Source organism: Astatotilapia calliptera, chromosome 9 (assembly GCF_964374335.1).
Source record: "Astatotilapia calliptera chromosome 9, fAstCal68.1, whole genome shotgun sequence".
Lineage (NCBI taxonomy): Eukaryota > Metazoa > Chordata > Actinopteri > Cichliformes > Cichlidae > Astatotilapia > Astatotilapia calliptera.
Window position 1 is genome coordinate 13339962 of NC_137430.1, and position 25155 is coordinate 13365116.

Sequence of the window (25155 nt, forward strand, 5' to 3'; positions counted from 1 at the left end):
TAGCTGTTAGCAAGGCTCTCCGCTTTCTCTGTAAAAACTTGCACTGTGAAGTCCAGGGTCGTTCATATTCCATGCAGTGCTTAAGACACCAGTGTTGCAATCATAATGTCCGTTGCCTGGTGGCATCGACCAGCCAAACATCTGGGGTTAGTTGTGGAGGGTCCATTGAGGTCCAGAGACAACATTGCCCACAGCATTAGGATAGTGGGCCTGATTATTTGCACCCTTTCTCATGAAGCTGATGTCCAGTTGTTCGCTGAGTGAGGATGCTCCCTGAAACTGAATCACAGACAGATGCACAGTCAGTAAAACCACAATACAGAGTTCTTGTTTTAAATTATAATCAATACGCTTCATCTAATTAAATGAATTCCCCAGATAGTGACTGAATTAAAAACAGTTCTATGTAATTATTGGAGATACTTACATGAAGTGGGACGCCCTGATTGAGATGCTGAGAATCTGGAATCTTCCTAAACTTTCTTCTTCGGTTTTGAAACCAAGTCTTCACCTAAAGATGGAGGGAAGCAGAAGAAATTTAATGAGTACAATAGACCCAACATTCAAAACGAATTCAGTTCCTTATGTTCTAGTAACCTTGAAAAACACTCACCTGTTTGTAGGTCAGTCCTGTCAGCTCTGACAACTCTGTCATCTCTTGTGGGTCAGGGTAAATTTTCTGATTAAAGTGATGGTCAAGAGTTTTTAACTGGCTGTCTGAGAACAGCCCTCGGGTCCTTCCTTTGAGCACCTTGGCCTTTTCTTCCATCACACACATAGTACTTGTGACAGTGTTGCTGCCCTCCTGGTTTCTTGGGGAAGCAAAAACCAGTTCCTCCTCCGTGACGGAGCTGGAAACAGCTTCAGCAGCCTCAGACATGTTGTTGCTCATCTCCTTAGCGAGAGCTGCCTCAGCCCATGCTGCAAGTTCTTCCAAGGGAAGACTCCCTTGCAGGCTGCTGCCAGAAATCCACAAGTCTGTGAGGACAGAAAGACAGAGGCTAAGTAAGCACAAATATATATGGTCCACATGGGTCACCGTGGCTACTGATATGTTTTGGCACAGTTGAGTTTTTTAACAGAAAATAATACAAAAGGGATCAACTGATGAGCCTTAATCAATTTCCCACACACAATGTCACTTGATTTTACTTGCTGAATTATTAAAATGTGCCACCAGATGTTGCCAATTAGAAAGTTTAAAAAGTGACTCAAAGCCCAGATGGTCCTGAAGTGGACTCTCTGTTCAGCTGTGGAGGGAGAAATGGTGACTTCTGCCATCAGGACAACACAGAGTGAAAGAACATTTTTGCAAATTGTCTTCGAGGTTAACCAACTCTCTTCATATTAGCTCACCAGACAACAATGCTGAGTACATACCTGGAGAAAAGTGCATCCCATAATCTTCCATCTTTAAAATCCCAGTGATTAAAGCAGGAAAGCTGGAATAAGTGTCTCTGCTGAAAGAGCTCCAAACCAAGCAGGATAGGAACTTAAGACTGATGGACTTAAGACTTAAGAGCAATACTCCTGGGCTTTTAAGGAGGTTTGTGGGTGTGGGCAGGAATGTGGGGGGTTGAGCTTCTTCTTTTGTGAGTCACTTTACAAGCAGTCAGGCTCTTTCTACCAACTGGCATCATTTACATTTCTTTAAAATGCTGTTTCTCCAGTCTGAAAAAAGAAAGTACAGTTAGAAAGCAGCCATAAAAATGAGCTTTACCAAATCCTTTCAACTCACACTTTATAAAATATGAAACACTTAATGCATTTAAATCAATTAAACAAACACATCTTTACTCATGTGTTTGAAATACATGATGGACTATATGATGTGAAAAATTCTCATTTTGTAAAGAAAGCCAAACCTGTTGAGTTGTTGACTGTGAGCTGCAGCTGGTGTAAATCGTGATTTTTATGGATATTTTTCACTGGTGAGTTGAGAACATTTTAACTTGTTCTGCTTTCATGTCAACTAGATCTGTGTTAGATGATTTTGATTTAACTTCCTGCTCTGGTTGTTCCAGACAAGCAACCAGTTTGATCTTTGCACCGATGTTTAATTTACTTTCTATTATCACAAGATTTGTGCACATAGTTTATAATTTCAAATGTTTCAGAGAAAATACAGCTGCTTTGTAAATATATTTTTGCATGAAATCTGCATTATTTCAGTGAGTATTGAAACCTGATGTTTAAAATGTTTTAAAATAAGCCAAATTATACCAATATTACACACAAATAATAAATTACACCTCTAATTTAGATATTTTTGATCATATGGAGATCCTTTGGAGTTTATAAGATAGTAAATGGTAGCTTTCACCTTCTTTGAAAAGCACCTCTACATTGTAAAAGTCTCTGACACTAAAACACCCACATAAGTCAATGTCAACAAAAGCAAGGCTAACAATCCACATCAACGCTCGTCATAAACCCACAGACACATGCATCTGGCCTCCTCTGGCTCATTCAGAATTAGAGACGCACCCAGTTCAGCCAGTGACCACTAAACATACGCTAATGTGTCGTTTAGAGTTCCTGTATCACACCCTGCTACCTCCGATTAATTATCAAGTCAATGCAGACAGTTGGCACCAGGGCCATGAGAGATAAGTGAGGGTAAAGGTGTTTGTATTGACATGTCTTAATTTGAAGTAACTGCAAAGACACGGAAGTCATATTGTTTGCAGATGATACAAAGTCATTGTGGAAGTAACTTGGAACAACTTCTGAATGAACTAGAAAATCAATTTTGGACCCTTTCTATAATGAACTAACACTGGATATGAGCAAAACAAAACTCTGCTATTTGGGAGATGTACAAATTCTATCATTGATAAACTGATGATAAATAACAGACTTAGGATCATAAATAAAACCACTTCAACAGAACCACCAAACCCACTTTTCAGCCTTTCAATTAAATACGCTTAAATTTAAAGGCTTGACTGACCTCAGAACTCTACACGTAAATTATAAAGCAACAAACAAATCTTTGACCTACAACATTTAGGACTTGATCAGGGCATGCTTGTGTGGAACCTTCTTTAAATCTCAGTGATTCACCGAGATAGAAAACAACTTGAAAGAGTGAGTGGTGAATCAAAGAGAAGAAATTAAATAAACTTAATGCAAACTGCACAAAAGAATGTAAAACTCAGCGATACATCCAGTGAGCAGCACTTCTCTGGATGAAACAAGCTTCTTGATGTCAGAGGTCAGAGCAACAAGACCAGACCAGTTCATGCTGATAGGAAAGCAGGAGTGACTAAACATAACCACTCATTAAAAGCAAACTATACAGAAGACCATCTCTGAGAGCACAACATGTCAGAATTTGAAGCACATGGGCTAGAAGCAGCAGAAGACCACACTGGCTACAACAGCTGTCAGCTAAGAACAGCAAACTGAGGAAACAGACTCACAAATATTAGACAATAAGAGATTGGAGAAATGTTTCCTGGTCTGACGAGTCTGCATTTCTGCTGTGACATTCTGGGTCAGAGGCTAAACACAAGATTTCACGACTTGTAAAGTGTAACATGCATGCACTTTTTAACATCCTATCAAATATTGTAGATTATAATGTTAGAGCCAGTATTTAATCCTAGAAATGTCGTCATTTGTTGGAAGAAAATGAATGGCACTGACTGAAACATTTCCAACATATATAAAGTTGACTTTATCAGTCTCCTGCATGAGCCTTGATCTACTGCACCAACTCTGAGGAAAAAAGCAAAAACAGACGTACATTACATGTTAATTCTTTCTTTCTTTTTTTTACTTTAACTGAGATTCACTGAGTCTTGTCAAAACAGCCTATGTTTTATATTTAAATGGCAAGAAAATAAAATCTACAAGAAATAAACCTGTAAAACAGGATAAAACATGTGTGTAGCTTCCATGTTGAAAACTGCAGATGACATGGAAGTCTTTTAAATCTTTGTGAAAACCACCAGCATGTGGTTTGGCAAGACCAAGGTGGAAGAAATCCTCATCTGAAGCTTTGCTGAACATAAGGATTTCTCTCAGGTCGTCATGATTTGGTCTTTATCCTGATCAAGTTCTAAATGTTGTGGGACAAAGATTTGTTTGTTGCTTTATAAATTATGTGTAGAGTTCTGAGGTCAGTCAAGTCTTTAAATTTAACAGTATTTAATAAAAAGGCTAAAAATTGGATTTGGTGGTTCTGTTGAAGTGGTTTTATTTATGATCCTTAATTCCTTATTACTCTTTGTTGCAGAAAATGGGTGTGTTTCATAGGTCATCGATATATTTGTAATGTGGGAGACCACAGTAGTTTGTGATGCATTATCACTGGAATAAGTTTTTTTTTCCAGATAATTTATTTTACTTTTATGTTATTTATCATCAGACTCCTGAACAGTATGAGATTTGTTTGCTCAGATTCAGTGTTCATCAATTATAGAAAAAGTCATCAATTTCTTAAATGCATTCTCTGTTTCTAGTTAAACTTTGTATCATCTGCAAACAATATGACTTCTGTGTCTTTGCAGTTACTTCAAATTAAGACATGTTAACACAAACACCTTTACCCTCACTTATCTCTCATGGCCCTGGTGCCAACTGTCTGCATTGACTTGATAATTAATCAGAGGTAGCAGGGTGTGATACAGGAACTCTAAAAGACACATTAGCGTATGTTTAGTGGTCACTGGCTGAACTGGGTGCGTCTCTGATTATGAATGAGCCAGAGGAGGCCAGATGCATGTGTCTGTGGGGTTTATGATGAGCGTTGGTGTGGATCGTTAACCTTGCTATTGTTTACATTGACTTATGTGGGTGTTTTAGTGTCAGAGACTTTTACAATGTAGAGGTGCATTTCAAAGAAGGTGAAACTACCATTTGCTACCTTATAAACTCAATAATGTTCTTCACATGATCACAAAGATCTAAATTAAGTCATTATTTATTAGTAATATTGGTATAATTTGGCATATTTTAAACACTTTAAAAATGCATTGGTTTGATTTCAGTTGCCCCTATCAGATAGTTTCATTAAATGAAATTAATAATAATAAAAAAAAATCCCACAGCCATCCTCTGATGGGAGGGGTCAAACATAAACACACATAATACCTGCATTATCTTGGGTCGTAACAGACATCAACAGCAGACATTTTGGCTGTAATGTCTTAAGAGGTTGACAGCACTGTAGTTGAACCTACCAAGTTTGTTTGTAACATTTAGATGATAAACCCCACGTATTTTCAGCAGGCATGAATGGCTTCCTGCCTGTCATAGTTTCAGATATATAGTGTTAGATTGGGTTGGGCAACTCTGGTGTATTATCATCATCATCATGTAATAGCTGAATGTACAATATCAATCCATGGCCACTCAGGTAATGAGTTATTCATTAATCTGTATTCACTTTGTATTTCACAGAGGCAAAAAAATTCCCAATTCATCTTATCTCTTATGTTTCTAAAAATTCAGTAAGTTTGAGGTAGGGTTGTTGTTTGAGGGGTTTCTTGGACAACCTTTGTGTACATTATTTACAAATACTGGATGATACAAGAAAATAAAGAAAAACATTTTCATCAATTAATGCCCTAATGTTTTATACAAAACTTCTTTTTATTATTATTATTAAATTTTTATTGAAAAAAAGACTTATTACAATAGTGCACTGATTTTATTTAGTCCCAAAATAATAATATAATATAATAAAATAATAATAATAAAATAAAATAAAGAACGACTTTCTTATTCCTTTTGTTTTACCTTCAGGTAACGAAAAGTAACTCGGTGTCTTGACAGTGTTTACATAACTTATTTACATAAAGTACATCCGATACATATTATGAAGTAGAGGGTCGACCTGACATTGTACAATACATGGGAGATACACCAATTCAGGGTTGGTCTTACCTAAATTCAGGGCGGAGGGGGGACACAAAGCTAATCCACTTATTCCATATTTTATAGAATTTGTCTTTTTTAATTTTTCCATATTAAATATTTCAAAAAACACACTAAACCAATCCTCAAATGTTGGCGGAGTTGGATTTAGCCACTTTCTGGTTATTGATTTTTTGCTGTCTGCTAATAGCGCTTCAGCACCCCCAAAATGAATCAAAGCACCTCCAAAGATTTCTTACTTTTTTTTGACATTATTTGCTGTTTGTGTGACACACTACTAAAAATATAAAAAGCATACAGTACTATATTTGTTTGAGACGTAACATTGTAACAACAAAAGTATAGATACCCCCCCCCCCCCTCCCAAAATGGTTTGTTCCATGTCGCCTCTCCCCTACTCTGGCTCTAGCGATCTTTCTGCCAGAGCGATGGTGGCTGAGACGGAGCGGAGGTGTAAGTGCCTGGCTTAAAACAGGACATATTAGCTGCATTTAACCTTCAGTTACTCTTTATATAGTTAGGTAGGAGTCAGACCATGTTTCTTTTTAGCTGAAAAGCATTACATCCAGGTAACCTGCAGTGTTAAAAACGTGTTTTCCGACAATGTTTGCTACCCTACAATCCGTCCTGCTCTGTAGTAAATTCAGCGACATTTGACAGTCCTGTTGCTCCCATTGAAATGTATACAGCCTATTTAAAATCTAAGACTTAAAATTGTCCCTAGCCTGCTGTTGTTGCAGGCTAGGGTGATCAAGATGGCGCCGTTGAGTTCGGCTGCCGCCCTGGCAGCTCTGCGACGACTGTGCTTTTATTTCGTTTTATTTATGTTTTTTATTGGTTTTTTTGCTCGTGTTGCACTAGGCCGGACTCAATATGACTTTGGCACACTTTTGGATATAGGACAACACTTTTCACTCACCTCTGCTACGGGTTTACTGGACACAACGTTGTGGCCGGAAGAGATCCTCCGTGACGAGAACAATGACTCCAGAGGATGTTGGAGACAAAGGAGACGGCGATACAGAGGTAGAAGAGCAGGGGTCCAGAACAGGCTGCGTACCAGAGCATACCGCCCTCCACTGCCTAGCATATTGCTAGCTAATGTCCAGTCACTTGAGAACAAGCTGGACGACATCAGGGCGAGAACCAGGTACCAGCGAGACATCAGGGACTGCAACATCTTCTGCCTGACCGAAACCTGGCTGACCAGCTCTGTGCCGGACCATGCGATAACCCCGGCGGAATCATTTTCTATTTTCCGCTCGGACAGAACTGCGGAATCCGGTAAACTGCGGGGCGGTGGGGTTTGTTTTATGGTTAATAACAGATGGTGTAACCCTCAGAATATCACGGTCCTGTCCCGGTCATGCTCACCCCATCTGGAGCGTCTCACCATCCTCTGTCGGCCATTTTACCTCCCTCGGGAGTTCACGGCTGTGATTATCTCTGCGATTTACATCCCGCCACAAGCGGATAACAACAAGGCGCTATTGGACCTCCATGATGTGCTGAGCGGCCACCAGGCTAAACATCCCTCATAGTGGCGGGGGATTTTAATAGGGCTAAATTAAAACAGGTCATGCCTAATTTTCACCAGCATGTTACCTGTCCCACGTACTCGGTGATGTAGACTGGGACGTATTCCAGGATACTTCCGCAAACATTGACAAGTTTGCGGACACAGCGATTAGCTTCATTGGAATGCTAGTGGATACCATCATCCCCTCGACTACAATTCGGACCTTTCCCAATCAAAAACCTTGGGTTGACTCTACTGTCAGGAGAGCTCTCAAAGCACGGACCACGGCCTACAATATGGGGCTCACATCGGGCGATATGACCAACTATAAAGCAGCTTCTTATGGTTTAAGGAAGACTGTGAAAGCGGCTAAAAGGCGTTACAAGGACAAGGTGGAGTCGCATTTCCAATATGGCGACTCCCGACGTATATGGGACGGGCTACGAACAATCACAGATTATAAACCCAGCACGGTGAGATGTACGAAACCGGAGTTAGCTGACGAACTCAATGCTTTTTTTGCGCGTTTTGAGGCGCCTCAGTTTCAATCTCAGAGCCCTGCACCCGCCCCCGCTGCTGAACCAGCACCACTGATACTCTCTGAGCATGACGTGAGGAGAGCTCTGAGGGCAACCAACTGCAGGAAGGCAGCGGGACCAGATAGCATACCGGGACGTGTGCTAAGAGTATGTGCAGATCAGCTAACTACAGTTTTCACTAACATCTTCAATGCCTCCCTGGCCCAGCAGGTAGTCCCCACCTGCTTTAAAACATCAGTGATTGTTCCGATCCCTAAGAACACCCGCCCAGCCAGCCTAAATGATTATCGCCCAGTGGCCCTAACATCTGTAGTGATGAAATGTTTTGAGAGGCTCATGAAACCCTTTATTAGTTCTTTCCTCCCTCCCGACTTGGACTCATTGCAGTTTGCATACCGGACAAATAGATCCACTGGAGATGCTGTAGCACAGGTCCTGCACACCACACTGAGCCATCTAGATGAGGGACGTGGGAACTATGTGAGAATGCTGTTTATAGACTACAGCTCAGCGTTCAACACCATAGTGCCCCACATCCTTACGGATAAGCTCCGGGATCTGGGATTCAGCACATCCTTGTGCAGGTGGATTCACAGCTTTTTGACTGCGAGACCACAGTCGGTGAGAATAGGGGATGTGTACTATCATACCCTTTCACTGAACATAGGGGCCCCCCAGGGATGTGTGCTTAGCCCTCTTCTTTATTCCCTCTACACCGCGGACTGCACGGCCAGATACCCCACTAACTCCATTGTGAAGTTCGCTGACGACACAGTGGTGGTAGGACTCATCTCCGGGAATGACGAGAGGGCCTACCGAAGCGAGGTGGACGGATTAGCAAAGTGGTGTGTGGCAAACCACCTCTCCATGAATATCAGCAAAACAAAGGAGATGGTGATTGATTTTAGGAGACAGAGAGGCGAGAAAACTCACACCCCAATTCAGATCAATGGAAACCCTGTGGAGAAAGTCTCTAATTTTAAATACCTCGGTGTTTATATCAACGAGGACCTTAATTGGAACACACATACGGACTTCCTCATCAGCAAAGGCAGACAGCGCCTCTATCATCTGAGGCGTTTAAAGAGGTTTAAGATCTCCAAGAACATCCAGAGGAGATTCTACACCGGGGTCATTGAGAGCATCCTGGGTAATAACATCACGGTGTGGTACGGGAACTGCACAGTACAGCAACAGAAAGCCCTGCAGAGGGTCGTGCGCACAGCTGAACGCACCATGGGAACATCTTTACCAACACTGCAGGACATCTACGCTGAAAGGTGCAGATCCCGGGCCATCAGGATCACTAACGACTCCAGCCATCCCGCTTACAAACTGTTCAGGCCACTGAGGTCAGGGAAACGCCTCTGTAGCCTGAAAACAAGAACTGAAAGGTTCAGGAGGAGTTTTTACCCACAAACAGTGAGACTCCTCAATCAAAACACAAATCGGACAACACGATGGACAATTCCATACACAGTATATAATTTTCTTTTGAGTTTTATCCTTATTTTTATTTGTATTTTATCATTTACATCTGTATTTATGTAAATACGTACACTATAGCTCTTAACTATTACAGCGTAATATTTTGCACGGTAAGATGCACAGTCGGGGGGGGGAGTACTTTTTAGCCGGAAAAAACATTTCACTGTGTGTTGTACTAGTTATAACTACATGTGACAAATAAATAAAGAATTGAAGAATTGCCACTGTCCTGTTTGAAATGGATACTAACTAGCTAACTGACTGAATGCCCATTAACCCTCCTGTTGTGTGTATGTGTGTTTGTGTACAGAGAGACAGCCAGGTTCATAATGGATATGAGGAAGTTTTTTCAAAAAAAGGAGCCACATTCAGGTGAAAGTGTAAGATCAAATGATCCGTCAATCAAGAATAATGTTGGATCAGTGTTTCAATGTTTATATCTTTTATTAGATGTTCATGTGGTTTGGTTATTTGCCTTTTGGTTGAAAGTACACTGAGAGAGGACTTTTTGTTAGTGATCTTAATAGAATTTTTTTTTTCATATTAATGTCATTTTTCATCTAATTGAATACAATCTATTTGTGTATGATTGTCAGTCCAAAGAGGGCGAGAGGAAAGAGGGGACCGTGAGGAGAAAGTACAAGGTCAGGAAGAACCAGGTAAGAAAACAGACAGGGAACAGTGATAGGAAAAACAGAAACTGTTAAACTGACAAAGAAAAAAAACCTGATTTTACTCAACACAATCTGGAAATTGTGTCCTCCCTATAATAAAGCTGATATACAGAATCTGCTAAACAAACTGGGTTGAAACTGTCATGGTTCTGGGTCCGTTGGACCCAGTATTTTGAGTTTATTATGTTTTGGTTTATTTTTGCATTATGGATTGTTTTCTGATGTTCTGGTGCTTTGTTTATTATTATCATTATAGATCTGTTTCTGTTATTCTTGGTGAGGGATCAGTTCTTAGGTTTGGGTTCTCATGTGTATTACAGTTTCTGTTCAGTGTCTAGTCTGTCTCTGTGTCATGTCTGCATCTGGTTTAGTAATTCTTGTTTCCTGTCTTATTGTGAAAGTCTTTGTCTTATGTTAGTGTGTGCAGCTTAGCTCCCCTGTCTCGTTAGCCCTGATCTCCCCCAGCTGTGTCTCCCTTCTGTTGCCCATTCCCTCATTACTACCCTGTGTATTTAAGCCCTGTGTTTTCCAATGCTCGGTGTCGCGTCGTACCATCAGATTATGCCTGTGTGTTTCGGTTCTCCATGTTCACTTCATGTTTTGTTTTCGTACCAGCAATAAAGCTGAGGTTTTTGAGTTTCAAGTTAGTGTCTGAGTCCTGCGTTTGGATCCTCCTCTCCGCCTGCCCGCACACAGAGCCCTGACAGAAACATTTTTGAGCCTCTTTAACAACATTCCAACATAACATTGTAATTGATCGGAGAGATTAAAATTAATCATATATTTTTATGTGGTTCAGCCACAACTCTACTGAAACCTCAGCCAGTAATAGGTAGGCCAATTTTTGGACCCTCCAGTTGTCTGTATGACTGCCGCAGTACGTACATCACATTTGCACACTATCAGAAAGAGCCAAACAGCCCTGGTGGAGTGAGGAGCTGTAAAGAGAAGCAGATGCTCTGTTTATATTCTAAACATGTTTTAAGCTTGTTTCAAAGATTCTGTACTGCAGCTTTAAATGTTTTCCAAAAGCACACACACACTTAACTTATCAGTGTTTCTCACACTTTTTACAGTGTGTACCACCTGATAAAAATGTCAAGCTCTCCTAAGGACCACTATGAAAGCATGAAACTCATAAATCTTACAACACAAAATTAGTGTTATTAAATTAGTAAAATTAGCATCTGCAGTAAAGATTTTTTTCATACATTGTATACATTCTACCACAGGCAAAGTTGCCTCCATTTTTATAGTTTTTATTAATATTTTGTAATAATTTATTTGTAATAATTCTGTTTTGGGAGTGTTTTTTATGTATCTGTATTATATTATACAAACACATTAAAAGTGAATCTCTGTCCAAAAAATGCACTCAGTTTACTTCTTACTCACTATGAGCATCATTCATTATTCTCCCCAGTAATTAAGGTTAGGATATGTATTTTTTTATTCCAATACATTCTTCTTTTGTAGCATTTAAAAAAACCTTTATCAGATTTGATGGTTTTGTTACAGACTTTTCAAAAAAGTGTTTTGCTTTTCTTTCACAAATGTGGGGATTAAATTGTGTTAAAATGTACAAAACAGTGATGTCATGTTTTGTGACAAGGACCCAGGCACAGAGAGACTTGATGAATTCAAGAATCTTATGATTTAACAAAGAAATTTGCAGACTTGCACAGAGATGGTAAAATTATGATGACTGATAACGGAGACGAAGACAACAGACGATGAGGACAGAGAGGAACAGGGGTTTAAATGCACCAAAGTGACAGTCAGAGAGAACTCGGGACAACATTTAAGGATGCAGGGACTGACAGAGACAGGTTTATCGTGCCTGGCTGGGCAGCTCTCTGGGTGCTCAGCACCCCCAAAGCTCTGATCCTAGAATTGCCCCTGCTCTCCCAGTTCTCCCAGCCTTTGCTTGTCTTAAGCCATTTCTTATTTATAAAGAGTGAAAGCTCTGCAGTGTCCCTTTATGTGTGAAGGAATGGAATGTTGTTAGTCCACTCTATCCAAGACTGAAATCTTTTATCACTTTCATTTGGTTTAAAATCTGTATCGTGAGCACACCATCTAAATTCTTTTAGTATTTGTTCCCTACCACATATTTTAATCACTTTATTCCATATTTTTAGAGTGTAGCTTATCCCTGTTCCTTTACCTTCTAAATCAGGGGTGTCAAACTCAAATACACAGTGGGCCAAAATTCAAAATGGAACAAAGTCGCGGGCTAACATTAATATTTATTGAAAAAAAAAATCTTCCTCCAGATATAAGAATGAATCTTTTCTTATGGACTCAAACACGTTTAGCTGAAAAACTGAATATGGAACAGCAAAGCTTAATACTAAACAATATATATATTAGCTGTATAATACCAGTAGGCCTGCTCTAATAGTAATTTGGTATGGCTTCGCGGGCCGAATTAGGCTGCGGGCCAAATTTGGCCCGCGGGCCAGAGTTTGACACCTATGTTCTAAATGGTCTGCCAGTTTTTGTTTTGTTTTTTTAATCCGGAATTGAGGCTGGTAGTTGAAACTTAGAGGTTGTATTAAATTCTATAGATTTTGACTTAGCTTTCAAATCAGGGTTACACCATTGCAACAGGGGTATGACCTGAGATGCATAATAATAGTATTGTAAACATGGAAGCATTGCCCCCCCCCCCCCCCCCCCCATTTGCTTTGCTTAACTGTAAAATACTAAGTTTAGTTCTTGGTCTTTCCCCACGCCCTCTGAACGCCTCAAGAGCTACTCCTTAAGTCCAATTTAGCACACAGAGCTTCCTGCAGCTTGATCGCAAGCAGATAAATTGAAGCCAGTTTTCATACACGGCTGCAAAGCTGGTGGACTGGAAGACGCTGATGATGTCCAGCTTTTCCTTTTATCCTGCTTAATGCTACCTGCATCACATCTTTCCAGAGGAGAACCACGGGAGCTCAGGAGACAGGAACCCAAGTACTACAATGCTGCTGCTACTGCCAGAACCAAGGAAGAGCTCCCATCTCACAGCTCTGAGCAGCAAACCATGGACGGCCAGTTTCACTACCAGGACTCAGCCAGTGTATACAAAGGAAAGCCAGGCCAAGCTGTCTGCCAGTGGCTCATCATAGTATGTATGCATGTTCATTTTTTATTTACACAGCGCCAAATCACAATAACAGTCACTTCACGGTGCTTTATATTATAAGGAAGACTTTTTTTTTTCTTTGGTAATATGAACTAATATTAGCAGAGTTAGCTAACCTATGACCTGCTACAAAAATACCCTCTGTGTTGTAAGGCCATGTTTCAGTAGTTCTCCCAGAAGTACTTTCCAGACTAGAAAAGGGGGTCTATCCCTGTTTCCAATTATACCACCACTGTTTTGGTTTTGTTTTGTTTTTTTCCCCCAAATGGCGACACTTGGTGGCAAAGTTTTAAAGCGTGCCACCAGAATAAAACCTTAAAGCTCTGAGGTTTACTTTTGTATTTTCTGATCTAAAGTCACTCATGCCAACACACATCAGTAACCATGCTGACCCATGTGGACCATATAGACGTGCTTGGCCTGTGTCTTCCTATCCTCACAGACTTGTGGAGTTCTGGCAGCAGCCTTGAAGGTAGTCTCCCCCTGGCATACCTCACTATGTGGGCTGAAAGAGCTCTTGATTAGGAGATGAGGAACAACATCTTTGAGACTGCTGAAGTGTTTCCAGCTCTGTGCGAAGGAAGGAGGACCACAGCAAAAATGCCACTTTGCATGGTGTACAGAGGACTAGCGCTACATATGAGCCCTAGCTTAGCCCTAACCTTAACTTAAAAGTTCTTGTCCATCACTTTAATCTGAAATGTTATTATGACCCACAGGAGGTGAAAGGACTGACCAACAAACAGGGGAATTCATGTTTAATTTTGGGTCAATCTGACTCATTGATTGAAACTGAAGCTGTTTCCAGCTCTGTCACAGAGGAGAAACAGGTTTTTACTGTCCAAAGTGTGGTGGCCTGAAGGAGGAGAAGAGGAAAGGGTAACTAAATGGTACTGACAACACCATTTGGGCGTGCAGTTATGCCTCAGGAAATATTACATTAGCCATTGCAAAGGTTTTCCAGTTACAAAGGCACACAGACTCTGTACTGACAAGACAGAGGCGTGGCAAATTAATATAAAATGTATTAAATTACCTGAGAATATAGAACTGCGGTGAAATGTTAAAAAATAAAATAAATAAAATAAATAAAATAAACATAAAAAAATAAATGAACGCAGCAAATTAAATGGCAGTACTTGCAATACCACCAGACCTTTTAATTTAAACTCTTAATAACCACACATTGCTTAAAAGAACAAGGTTTGTGGCCTCTCGCTGCTTTATTTAAAATAGCAGCTCAAAACTGTTTAATTTGGCCACTTTGGCACTCCTTCCTCTACGTTGCTTCCCCAAGGGGTACCACCTGTTACTCACCCGTGACTCACACAAACACCTAAATGGTGGTTTATACACATCTCCCAGTGTTTACACTCTCATGGATAAGAGGGAACATCACTAAACATCACAGCTATTGTAAATGACGCCGGCTACTAACAATGACTGAGCTGAGTGTATCAGATTTTCTGTGGATTTTCTCTGAAAGCCATTTTAATGTTCTGTTGATGTTGACTTAACGGAGACTGTCTTTAACGTAACTATTTTATGACCACAGTAAAATTAAGTACAACCTTTTTTGTGTATCGTGGGTTGTTTGTTTTGTGTGTGGGTTCTTTTTCTTTTCTTTTTTTAAAAGTTGTTACTTTGGGTGAGGTATTAGATGGAAGTGTTGACAAATAAAAGTGGGCATGTCAAATGCTCTTTCAAGCTCATAATTAGAATTAGACAGTCTGTTTTGACAAAGGGAAGAAAAATGGGCTTATTGACTTTTTCTGATAATGTAATGTGGCTGAAAGAAACATCCTACAGCAATGATTTTTTAAAATGTTATTTTGTATCTTCCATCCCTTGGAGAGAACATTGGGTCTTGCTTGATCACTGAATGATGAAATATATTGTTTTGGTTTTCATAGGGATTTCCAGTAGACTGTATTTTTATTCCATGAACGTTAAGTTTTAGGGTCACCTAAAACTGGTTTGTCAGGCCACATCACACATGGCACTAATGATCACAGATGGTATCGAAACTTGACTGTGCGCTGAGGTGGCAACCCCTAACCCTACGCAAGTAAATTAAAGTAAATGTATTTGGAAAAATGTACTTCTAAAAGTTGTTTTAATGCACCGTGTTCATTTACTCATGAGCTGCTGTAACATGAATCAAACCTTAGTCAGATAATTTCAAATTCAAAGGTTGTGCGTTTGCTGATGTCTGAGCTGACAATGCTTTTGTGTCGTTTGTCACACAGTGTGTTGCAAGCGGAGGTCCAGCTGTTATGTTACAGATTTAAAGGTAGATTTGAAGTGCTCAGTGACGCTTGATAAACTGCAAATTTAAAGCTTAAATATGATGTCAGTTTTAATCACATATTGGGTCTACGTTCAGGAGTTGCACTTCAGTTCCATCCTGCAGTACATCGGCCTTCACTTGCTGGAGCTGAAGTGAAGGCCGATGGGATGACGCCCTGATCCAGTTCGTGTGTGATGAGAAACAGCTCAAGTGAACTAAGTGAAGCATTGACTTTTTTTCCTGTTCTTTTCCTCATTTTATCTGCCCACTGAGTTTTCATGCCATGAGGACGAAGATGATCTGTTGTTGCTGTGACTTCAACTACACACACTTCTTGTTTAATGTTTGACCACTAGGCTGGACTGTTGAGTATGTACATGAAGTGTTTCTGGAACCTTTTGAATTCAATGGTTAATCATCTGTCACACAAAACCTCTGCATGTCCTCCTTCACTACATCCATGAACCTCCTCTCTGGTTTTCATTCTTTCTGTCCTGGCTGGCAGTCCCACTCTTTTAAAAAAATAAAAAACATAAAATTTGTATAAACCTGCAAGAAGAACACACTGTACATCAAATATCTTTTTATTTTATTTTGCTTGTTAAATGTGAGAATGAGGATGCTAATTGTTCAAGTGTAGCTTTGATTTTGTGTGTGTGTGTGTGTGTGTGTGCAGTGAGGACATTGCTGCGACTTTGACCACACACACTTGTTATATAATGTTGGACCAGTAGGTGTCACTGTTGTCCATGTACATGGAGTGTTTCTGGCGTCTGGAGAAAATCAGAAAGATTAATGAACTTTTTAACACTTTATTAAAAAATATTATTGATCTTCACATAGACACATGAAGCAGTATTTCATTCTACCAAAGTCCTCATTTTTTTAGAAGAAAAATCATTGGTGATTCATGCATGTCTGACTTCAAAACAGGCGTGCATGTGTGATTGTGTCATCTGGGGCAGGGATAGATCAGTAGGTAAAGTGGTTGCCCCATAATTCACTTGGTGAGTAATTGGCCTACGGGGATCAATAAAGTATACATTATTGTTATTACTACACAATTCCTCTAATTAGTCCACCCTTTTTCCTCCTCAAGTTTGCCTATATCATGCGCTGGTTGTAGAATTTCTTCGAGTGCGGGCTGGCTCTCACTTGTATTCTAGAAACATAAAAATAAAAACACTGTTTGGATAGTACTGCCATCTTTACCACCTCTTTCATTTTTGATGGGTCATGGTAAATCACCTTATCAAGAGCATTCTCAGCCCATGTAGTAAGGTCTACCAGGGGACAACTCCCTTTAAGGCTGCTGCCAGAATTCTAAGACTAAAAGGCAAAACTGGTTTAAGTATTTCTGCTGGAGCAGGTAGTTTGTTGCAGAGGCTGCACAGATTCTGTTTAAACTATAATGTTTTGCAACATAACCAACCATGCTGATGTCAGCTCAGTGTGAGTGGAAGACATAGGCATGATAATCAGTGATGTATTCATAAACTGCAAAAGGATGTACCTGTTCCAATTCACTTCCTTGTAAACCTCCCTGTTACAGCCCTAGCTGGGCCTCCTGAAACTGCCCTTGTGTGGGCGTGGTGTCTTTCTCCACCTCCTCCTCTCTTGCCACTCCTACCCCCTCTGTTTCTCTCACTCTCCTCTCTCCCCAGGACACAGCTGCTCTTGGTTAGCCTTGTTTGCCACCTGAATCCAGTCAGCAATCACCTCTGAGGCTATTTAAGCTGGGGATGAGCTCTGAGCAAGGGAGTTTTCTCTGGTGTCTCCGCTTTGTGTGCTAGTTGTGTGAAGGTCCTGCCTATAGTGTGTAAGCAGTATGCCTGCTTTACGTGAGTAGTGTGGGCTTGTGGGCCTTGGCGGCAGTAAAGCTAGCTGCTGCTAGTGACAGGGTGAGCTTGTGGGCCCCTGGAAGTGCCTCCTCGTGGTGTGGAGTTTTTGTTTGGTTGTTGTGTTCTGTGTTGTTGCAACCTTTTTCCCTTTTTCCAAGTGTTATTGGTAAAAAGGCCTTGCCAGCTCTTTATGTTAAGATTATCTATAATAAAGACTATTTTATTTACTAAAAACACCTGTCTGTTTTCCTTTCATTCTGTTCTGGACTCATTTGTTACTGGTCCCCTCACTCGTATGCCTAGACCCCTTCGGGGGGGACGTAACAATGTGGGGGCTCGTCCGGAATATGAATGGAAGGAACAGCAATTGAGTATTAGTGAGTTGTTTGCTGGTGGCCTGTTTAGTTGTATGGTATCTACTACGCTCTCTCTCCAGTTAGCAAAGGGGAGTGTCTAGCTGAGCGTAAGCTCCTCCTTCAGGCACTCATTTTTTATTTCGCCTTTTTTATTTTCGGAGTAATCCCGGGTGGGGATTAGTTCCCTGTCGGGGGCAGGCTTGTCGGTGCTTTGTGCACTTGATGCTTAGCCTTTAAAGTTGCCTCGAGCCTGGTACACTCCAGAAGCTAACTAGGCTAAGATTTTAGTAGGTAGGTCTGGGGAGAGGGTCGGTGGTATTTTTATTTATTGGTTAACCTGTGGCCAAACATTTCCCACCTGTTTTTCATTTGTGTATTGGAGGTGGTGCTTCTTTGTTGTTACTGTTAGCCTCAGGTAGTTTTAGTTTCAGTTTTAATGGCTACCTTTGAAATTGCCGTGTTTAAGGAAAACCCTTCGCTTGTCCAGCTGGACGCCTGTAGGAAGATGGATTTGCATGAGGTCGCATCATTTTATGGCATTTCTGTCTCCACGGCTCTACGTAAGGCTGAGCTGAAAGCTGCTCTTGTGTCTGGCTTGGTGGAGAAAGTGATAGTGGCCCTGCCAGTGTCTGCCAGTCCACTTGAGCATGGTGTAGCGTCTCAGCCTGTTCCGCAGGTGCCAGCTCAAGCTGTAGCTCCATCAGTGTCTACACCTGTTGCTCAGTGGCTGCCTGAGGACGAGCCAATGACACTGCCTCACTTTGAACCACTCTCCATAGAGTCATCCGTAGGTTCAAAGCACGATGCTATGCTACATGTCCGCCTGGCTCGTCTTCAGTTGGAAAAGGAGGATCATGAGAGGCAGTTCCAGCTAAAGGAGTTGGAGCTTAAGCTTTTAGACGCAGAGCTTGCCAGAGCCAAGGAGGTTGAATTGAAAAAGGTGGAGACAGCTGTTAAGTTGCAACAGTTGGAACTCCAGCAGGCTTCCCTTCCTCCGACTGCCTCCATTCGGCAGGCAGACACACCATTTGATGTGGGGGAAAAACATTTGTCTGGTTCCAGTGTTTCACGACATCGAGGTTGACAGTTATTTTGAGTCCTTTGAGCATATAGCTGCAGCCTTGCACTGGCCACGGGATTCTTGGGCTATTTTGCTACGATGTAAGCTGGTAGGTAAGGCTCAGGAAGTTTGTTCCTCATTGTCAGCTCAGGACAGTCTGAATTATGACAAGCTGAAAAGTGCCATCCTGCTATCTTATGAGCTAGTCTCAGAAGCTTATAGCCAGCGTTTCCGGGGATTAAAAAGGGGACAGGATCAATCCTACCAAGATTTTGCAAGGAAGAAAAGTGTGCTTTTTGATCGGTGGTGTGTGTCCAGCAAAGCTACTGACCTGGCGTTGATGCGTGAATTAATGTTGGTGGAGGAATTTAAGAACCGTATCTCTAAGCAGATTGCAGTATACCTCAGTGAACAGGTTTCCTCATTACAGCAGGCTGCAGCACTGGCTGATGAGTTTGCCCTCACCCATAAAACTAGTGTTATTGAGCACGACCGACGCGATGCCTCAGTGAAGGTTAGCAATGTGCCAGCTGTGCAGTACCCAAGGAGCGAGGTACCTGTGTCCCGTCCCAAGGCAAAACCAAAGTGTTTTTCTGTTTCAAGTAGCAAATTGTAAGACCTACAAACAGAAACAGTCAGTCTAAAGGGCTAGGAGTGTACGAGCTAGCAAAGCTGATACAGGTGTGGTTTCAAGAGCCAAAACACAGCTCTGTTTCTTCTGCCACAAACCTGGCCACCTGGTTGCTAACTGTTTGAATGCCCACTCAAAGCAAAAAGGCTCTGCTTTGAAAGGAGTCAATCGTGGTTCACAAACGGACAAAGTTGCCAGTCCGAGACGACAATTGGAGCATAATTGCTCGGTGGTGTCATTTGGTCCCTGTCAGAAATCGACTAATTGTGATCCGCCACCTGTTGACAGTCTTTCAGGTCCAGATGACCTACAGTGTGACAGATTGGGTGTGATACAACCATTCCAACCTGCACCTCTGGCTAACCAGCATGCCTGTCGCCATGACCTAGCAAAGAAGCGCCTGAAAAGTGTTTCAGTAAGGCCTTCTAGCTATCCGCTGGGTTCTCCATATGTGATGGCTCAAAAAACATCTGGCTGTCACTTGGGACACTATGTTGAGGAGTTCTGGACTGTTCTGGACTAATTTGTTACTGGTCCCCTCACTCGCATGCCTAGACCCCTTTGGGGGGGACGTAACACTCCCTCACCCCAACTCTCTGCTCTGATCTAAATCCAGTGGTCATAGAGCACTTTTGGTGAGGTGAGGACATGCTTCTCCTTATGAGGTGCTAACAAACAGCATCAGCCGTGGAAGCAGTGTCTGGTGGGAAAGCCCACACCAGAAATATATATGCTGGGTGGAATAGTCAAATGCCCGGCTAAGTCAGGACAGACAAAGCAGAGCCACAGGGGAAAATTTTTAACCATATCCATTTATTAATCCTGAGAAAACAGATCTAAAGAAAACTAGGTGCTAACTTTAACCAACATTGCAAGTTGGGTTAAGCACAAACAGGCCCACCAGTCAGGCTGAGGTGCTGATTAACAATACATATCAGAGCAACAATCAGGATATCAAAATCTTGTTTCTGCTCTGAGACTGAGATGGAAACAGCCTCAGAGGTATCAGTAGTTTTGTTGGTCATCTCCATTTGTAGAGCACTCTCTGCCCATATAGCGAGTTCTTCCAAGGGAAGACTCCCTTCAACCCCGCTGTCATAACTCCACGAGTCTGTGAGGGTAAAGACACAAGAGAAGTAATCACAAGTCTATATGGTCCACATGGGTCAGTTGCTGATATGTTTTGGCACAACTGACTTTGTAACAGAAAAATTAACAAAGGTTATATAGATGAGTCTTAAACACAACAGTTTGACACAACCTTGGGGGGGGAAAAGTGGTCGGATATTTGTAGATTCTTTAAAACCAAAAAGGATTTAAAGTGGACTCTCTGTTCAACTGTGGAGGGAGAAATGGTTATTTCTGCAATCAGGACTTGCAACACAGAGTGAAAGAACATTTTTGCAAGTTGTCTTAGAGGTTAGTCAACTCTGTACATATTAGCTCACCAGGCAACAATGCTGAGTACATACCTGGAGAAAAGTGCATCCCATAATCTTCCATCTTTGAAATCCCAGTGATTAAAACAGGAAAGCTGGAGAAAGTATCTCTGCTGAAAGAGCTCCAAACCAAGCAGGATAGGAACTTAAGACTGACAGACGTAAGAGCGATTCTCCTGAGCTTTTAAGGAGGTTTGTGGGTGTGGGCAGGAATGTGGAGGTTTGCGCTTCTTCTTTTGTTGGTTACTTTGCAAGCAGTCAGGCAGTTTCTACCAACTGGCATCATTTACATTTCTTTAAAATGCTGTTTCTCAGGGGTCCGTTCTTCGTACCTCGCTAAGTAAGTTAGCTGGATTTGATTGTTGACGATTTCGCGTGATCTTGGATCGTTCGGTTCCCCGAAGCTCATCTGGGATTTGCTGTCATAGCAACAGATCCGTAAGCGTAAACCTGCTCGGGAGCAGGCTTACTTTACGTAAACAGGATTAGATCGCGGCCACTCAGGTATGTCCGCTTCATTTATATGAAAGCAACAGCGATATTTTACCACTGTTTTACCATAAATAAATATTATCAATGTAACTAAAGTTAATGCAGTACTTGATCCTTTTATTGATTTCATACAGATACATACAGGTCATTTCCTAAAAAAAAGGGAAATGTACTATTAATCATTCTATTTCATGTATTTGATTGTTTCAGATGTAATTCATATTTTAGAGTAGTAATAGTAAATTACTTCGTGTAATCAAGATGAGAGACCACGGCTATAAAAGCGAAGGTGGATTTGGGAAGTCTGTCGCAGCCATGTCCTGTCCGTATACGCGAACCACCCATTGCGGAAGGTGCAAGATTGATAAGGAGAGTCCTCAGAATTCAGCGTATATTGCGGGATAGTCAGGATCCTTTAGCTCAGTGCGACAGTGTGCTCATAGAGAGATATCGATTTTCCCCGTGAGGGTATTATTTACTTAACCAACTTGTTGACGAAGGGGTGCAGGCCCACCACCTGTCTTTTTTTGCTCTGCCCTTTTCTTGGTTGCTGTTATAAACAAACAAACAGATTATTTCAGGGTCTCTTTCCAAGAGACTAAAAGCAATATAAGTGATAAATATTATCATTCTGTAGAATATTCTTATATTTCACTTTTACTTGTTCCCATGTTCTAGTGGGTCCTGTCGTGGCTCTAATGTGAAAGAGGATATAATGTAATATACTATACTATAATATACTATAATATAATATAGTGTAATATAATAAATTTACCCTACCGCCTACTGGTGTTGGCCAGAGGGGCCGATGGCGCAATATGGCAGCCTGGCTTCTGTCAGTCTGCCCCAGGGCAGCTGTGGCTACAACCGTAGCTGCCTCCACCAGTGTGTGAATGTGAGAGTGACTGAATAGTGGTATTGTAAAGCGCTTTGGGTGCCTTGAAAAGCGCTATATAAATCCAATCCATTATTATTACATTACTTACGAGTTTAATTTGTCAGCAACTTTCTGCCAGCCCTCTCTCCTTGCTTTTGCAGCCTTTGCAGTGTTCCCTTGCATTTTAATTAAACTCTGAAACTCCTGAAATCCCTCAATCAGGAGTTCTTGCTCTGCTGCCGAAAAATACCGAACGCGCTCCTTCGACATTTTCGCCGACCAATCAAAGGGTTGCCAATCAATGTTTCTACTATCGATGCGTAGCCCCTGTTAAGCCACCCAGTGATCTCACATTACTTCATCCAGCTGTACTAATCGTCAACAACAGGTGTGTTCGGAGAACCGGATTAGCGAGCTCAAAGTTAGCGCGATGATTTGATCTTGGATGTAGTAAGCGAGGTACGAAGAACGGACCCCAGGTCTGAAAAAAGAAAGTACAGTTAGAAAGCAGCCATACAAATGAGCTTTACCAAATCCTTTCAGCTCACACTTTATAAAATATGAAACACTTAATATACTTAATCCGCTTAAATCAATTAAATAAACACATCTTTACTCATGTGTTTGAAATACATGATGGACTATATGATGTGAAAAATTCTCATTTTGTAAAGAAAGCCAAACCTGTTGAGTTGCTGACTGTGAGCTGCAGCTGGTGTAAATCATGATCTTTATGGATATTTCTCACTGGTGAGTTGAGTAAAGTTTAGTTTGTTCTGCTTTCATGTCAACTAGATCTGTGTTAGATGATTTTGATTTAAATTCCTGCTCTGGTTGTTTCAGACAAGCAGCCAGTTTGATCTTTGCACCGATGATTAATTTACTTTCTATTATCAGAAGATTTGTGCACATAGTTTATAATTTCAAATGTTTCAGAGCAAATACAGCTGCTCTTTAAATATATTTTTGCATATGTTCTGCATTATTTCAGTGAGTATTGAAACCTGATGTTTAAAATGTTTTAAAATAAGCCAAATTATACCAATATTACATACAAATAATGAATTAAACCTCTAATTTAGATATTTTTGATCATGTGGAGGTCATTTGGAGTTTATAAGATAGTAAATGGTAGCTTTCACCTTTTTGAAAAGCACCTCTACATTGTAAAAGTCTCTGACACTAAAACACCCACATAAGTCAATGTCAACAATACCAAGGTTAACGATCCACATCAACGCTTGTCATAAACCCACAGACACATGCATCTGGCCTCCTCTGGCTCATTCAGAATTAGAGACGCACCCAGTTCACCCAGTGACCACTAAACATACGCTAATGTGTCTTTTAGAGTTCCTGTATCACACCCTGCTACCTCTGATTAATTATCAAGTCAATGCAGACAGATGGCACCAGGGCCATGAGAGATAAGTGAGGGTAAAGGTGTTTGTGTTGACATGTCTTAATTTGAAGTAACTGCAAAGACACAGAAGTCATATTGTTTGCAGATGATACAAAGTTCTATAATGAACTAACACTGGATACGAGCAAAACAAAACTCTGCTATTTGGGAGATGTACAAATTCTATCATTGATAAACTGATGATAAATAACAGACTTAGGATCATAAATAAAACCACTTCAACAGAACCACCAAACCCACTTTTTATTAAATACTCTTAAATTTAAAGACTTGGTTGACCTCAGAACTCTACACATAATTTATAAAGCAACAAACAAATCTTTGACCTACAACATTTAGGACTTGATCAGGGCATGCTTGTGTGGAACCTTCTTTAAATCTCATTGATTCACCGAGATAGAAAACAATTTGAAAGAGTGAGTGGTGAATCAAAGAGAAGAAATTAAATAAACTTAATGCAAACTGCACAAAAGAATGTAAAACTCAGCGATACATCCAGTGAGCAGCACTTCTCTGGATGAAACAAGCTTCTTGATGTCAGAGGTCAGAGCAACAAGACCAGACCAGTTCATGCTGATAGGAAAGCAGGAGTGACTAAACATAACCACTCATTAAAAGCAAACTATACAGAAGACCATCACTGAGAGCACAACATGTCAGAATTTGAAGCACATGGGCTAGAAGCAGCAGAAGACCACACTGGCTACAACAGCTGTCAGCTAAGAACAGCAAACTGAGGAAACAGACTCACAAATATTAGACAATAAGAGATTGGAGAAATGTTTCCTGGTCTGACGAGTCTGCATTTCTGCTGTGACATTCTGGGTCAGAGGCTAAACACAAGATTTCACGACTTGTAAAGTGTAACATGCATGCACTTTTTAACATCCTATCAAATATTGTAGATTATAATGTTAGAGCCAGTATTTAATCCTAGAAATGTCGTCATTTGTTGGAAGAAAATGAATGGCACTGACTGAAACATTTCCAACATATATAAAGTTGACTTTATCAGTCTCCTGCATGAGCCTTGATCTACTGCACCAACTCTGAGGAAAAAAGCAAAAACAGACGTACATTACATGTTAATTCTTTCTTTCTTTTTTTTACTTTAACTGAGATTCACTGAGTCTTGTCAAAACAGCCTATGTTTTATATTTAAATGGCAAGAAAATAAAATCTACAAGAAATAAACCTGTAAAACAGGATAAAACATGTGTGTAGCTCCCATGTTGAAAACTGCAGATGACATGGAAGTCTTTTAAATCTTTGTGAAAACCACCAGCATGTGGTTTGGCAAGACCAAGGTGGAAGAAATCCTCATCTGAAGCTTTGCTGAACATAAGGATTTCTCTCAGGTCGTCATGATTTGGTCTTTATCCTGATCAAGTTCTAAATGTTGTGGGACAAAGATTTGTTTGTTGCTTTATAAATAATGTGTAGGGTTCTGCGGTCAGTCAAGTCTTTAAATTTAAGAGTATTTAATAAAAAGTGGATTTGGTGG

The 25155-nt window shown here is 40.8% G+C and overlaps 1 protein-coding gene across 2 annotated transcripts; it reads right to left on the minus strand.

Annotated features, from left to right (window-relative positions):
- Positions 1 to 418: 418 nt before the first annotated feature.
- Positions 419 to 20991, minus strand: LOC145431090 (uncharacterized). Of its 2 annotated transcripts, none has more exons than XR_013911447.1 (2): positions 1381 to 1500; positions 419 to 978 (listed from the first exon to the last, which is right to left on the minus strand). XR_013911447.1 is itself a non-coding variant. In XM_080306423.1 (2 exons), the coding sequence occupies exons 1-2, from the start codon at positions 20921 to 20923 to the stop codon at positions 590 to 592; spliced, it is 420 nt and encodes a 139-aa protein (XP_080162549.1). In that variant the 5' UTR covers positions 20924 to 20991; the 3' UTR covers positions 420 to 589. The 2 variants fall into 2 exon arrangements, 1 of the variants encoding a protein (XP_080162549.1); XM_080306423.1 differs by lacking the exon at positions 1381 to 1500 and adding an exon at positions 20893 to 20991 and having other exon boundaries at positions 420 to 978.
- Between the last annotated feature and the right edge of the window lie 4164 nt (positions 20992 to 25155).

Excerpts from the sequence above, each read along its gene's own strand:
- LOC145431090 (XM_080306423.1), bottom strand. The coding sequence starts at position 20,923 with ATGGAAGATTATGGGATGCACTTTTCTCCAG. Across the intron at positions 979-20,892 it reads TGGGATGCACTTTTCTCCAG|ACTTGTGGATTTCTGGCAGC; the intron begins GTATGTACTCAG and ends CTGTCCTCACAG.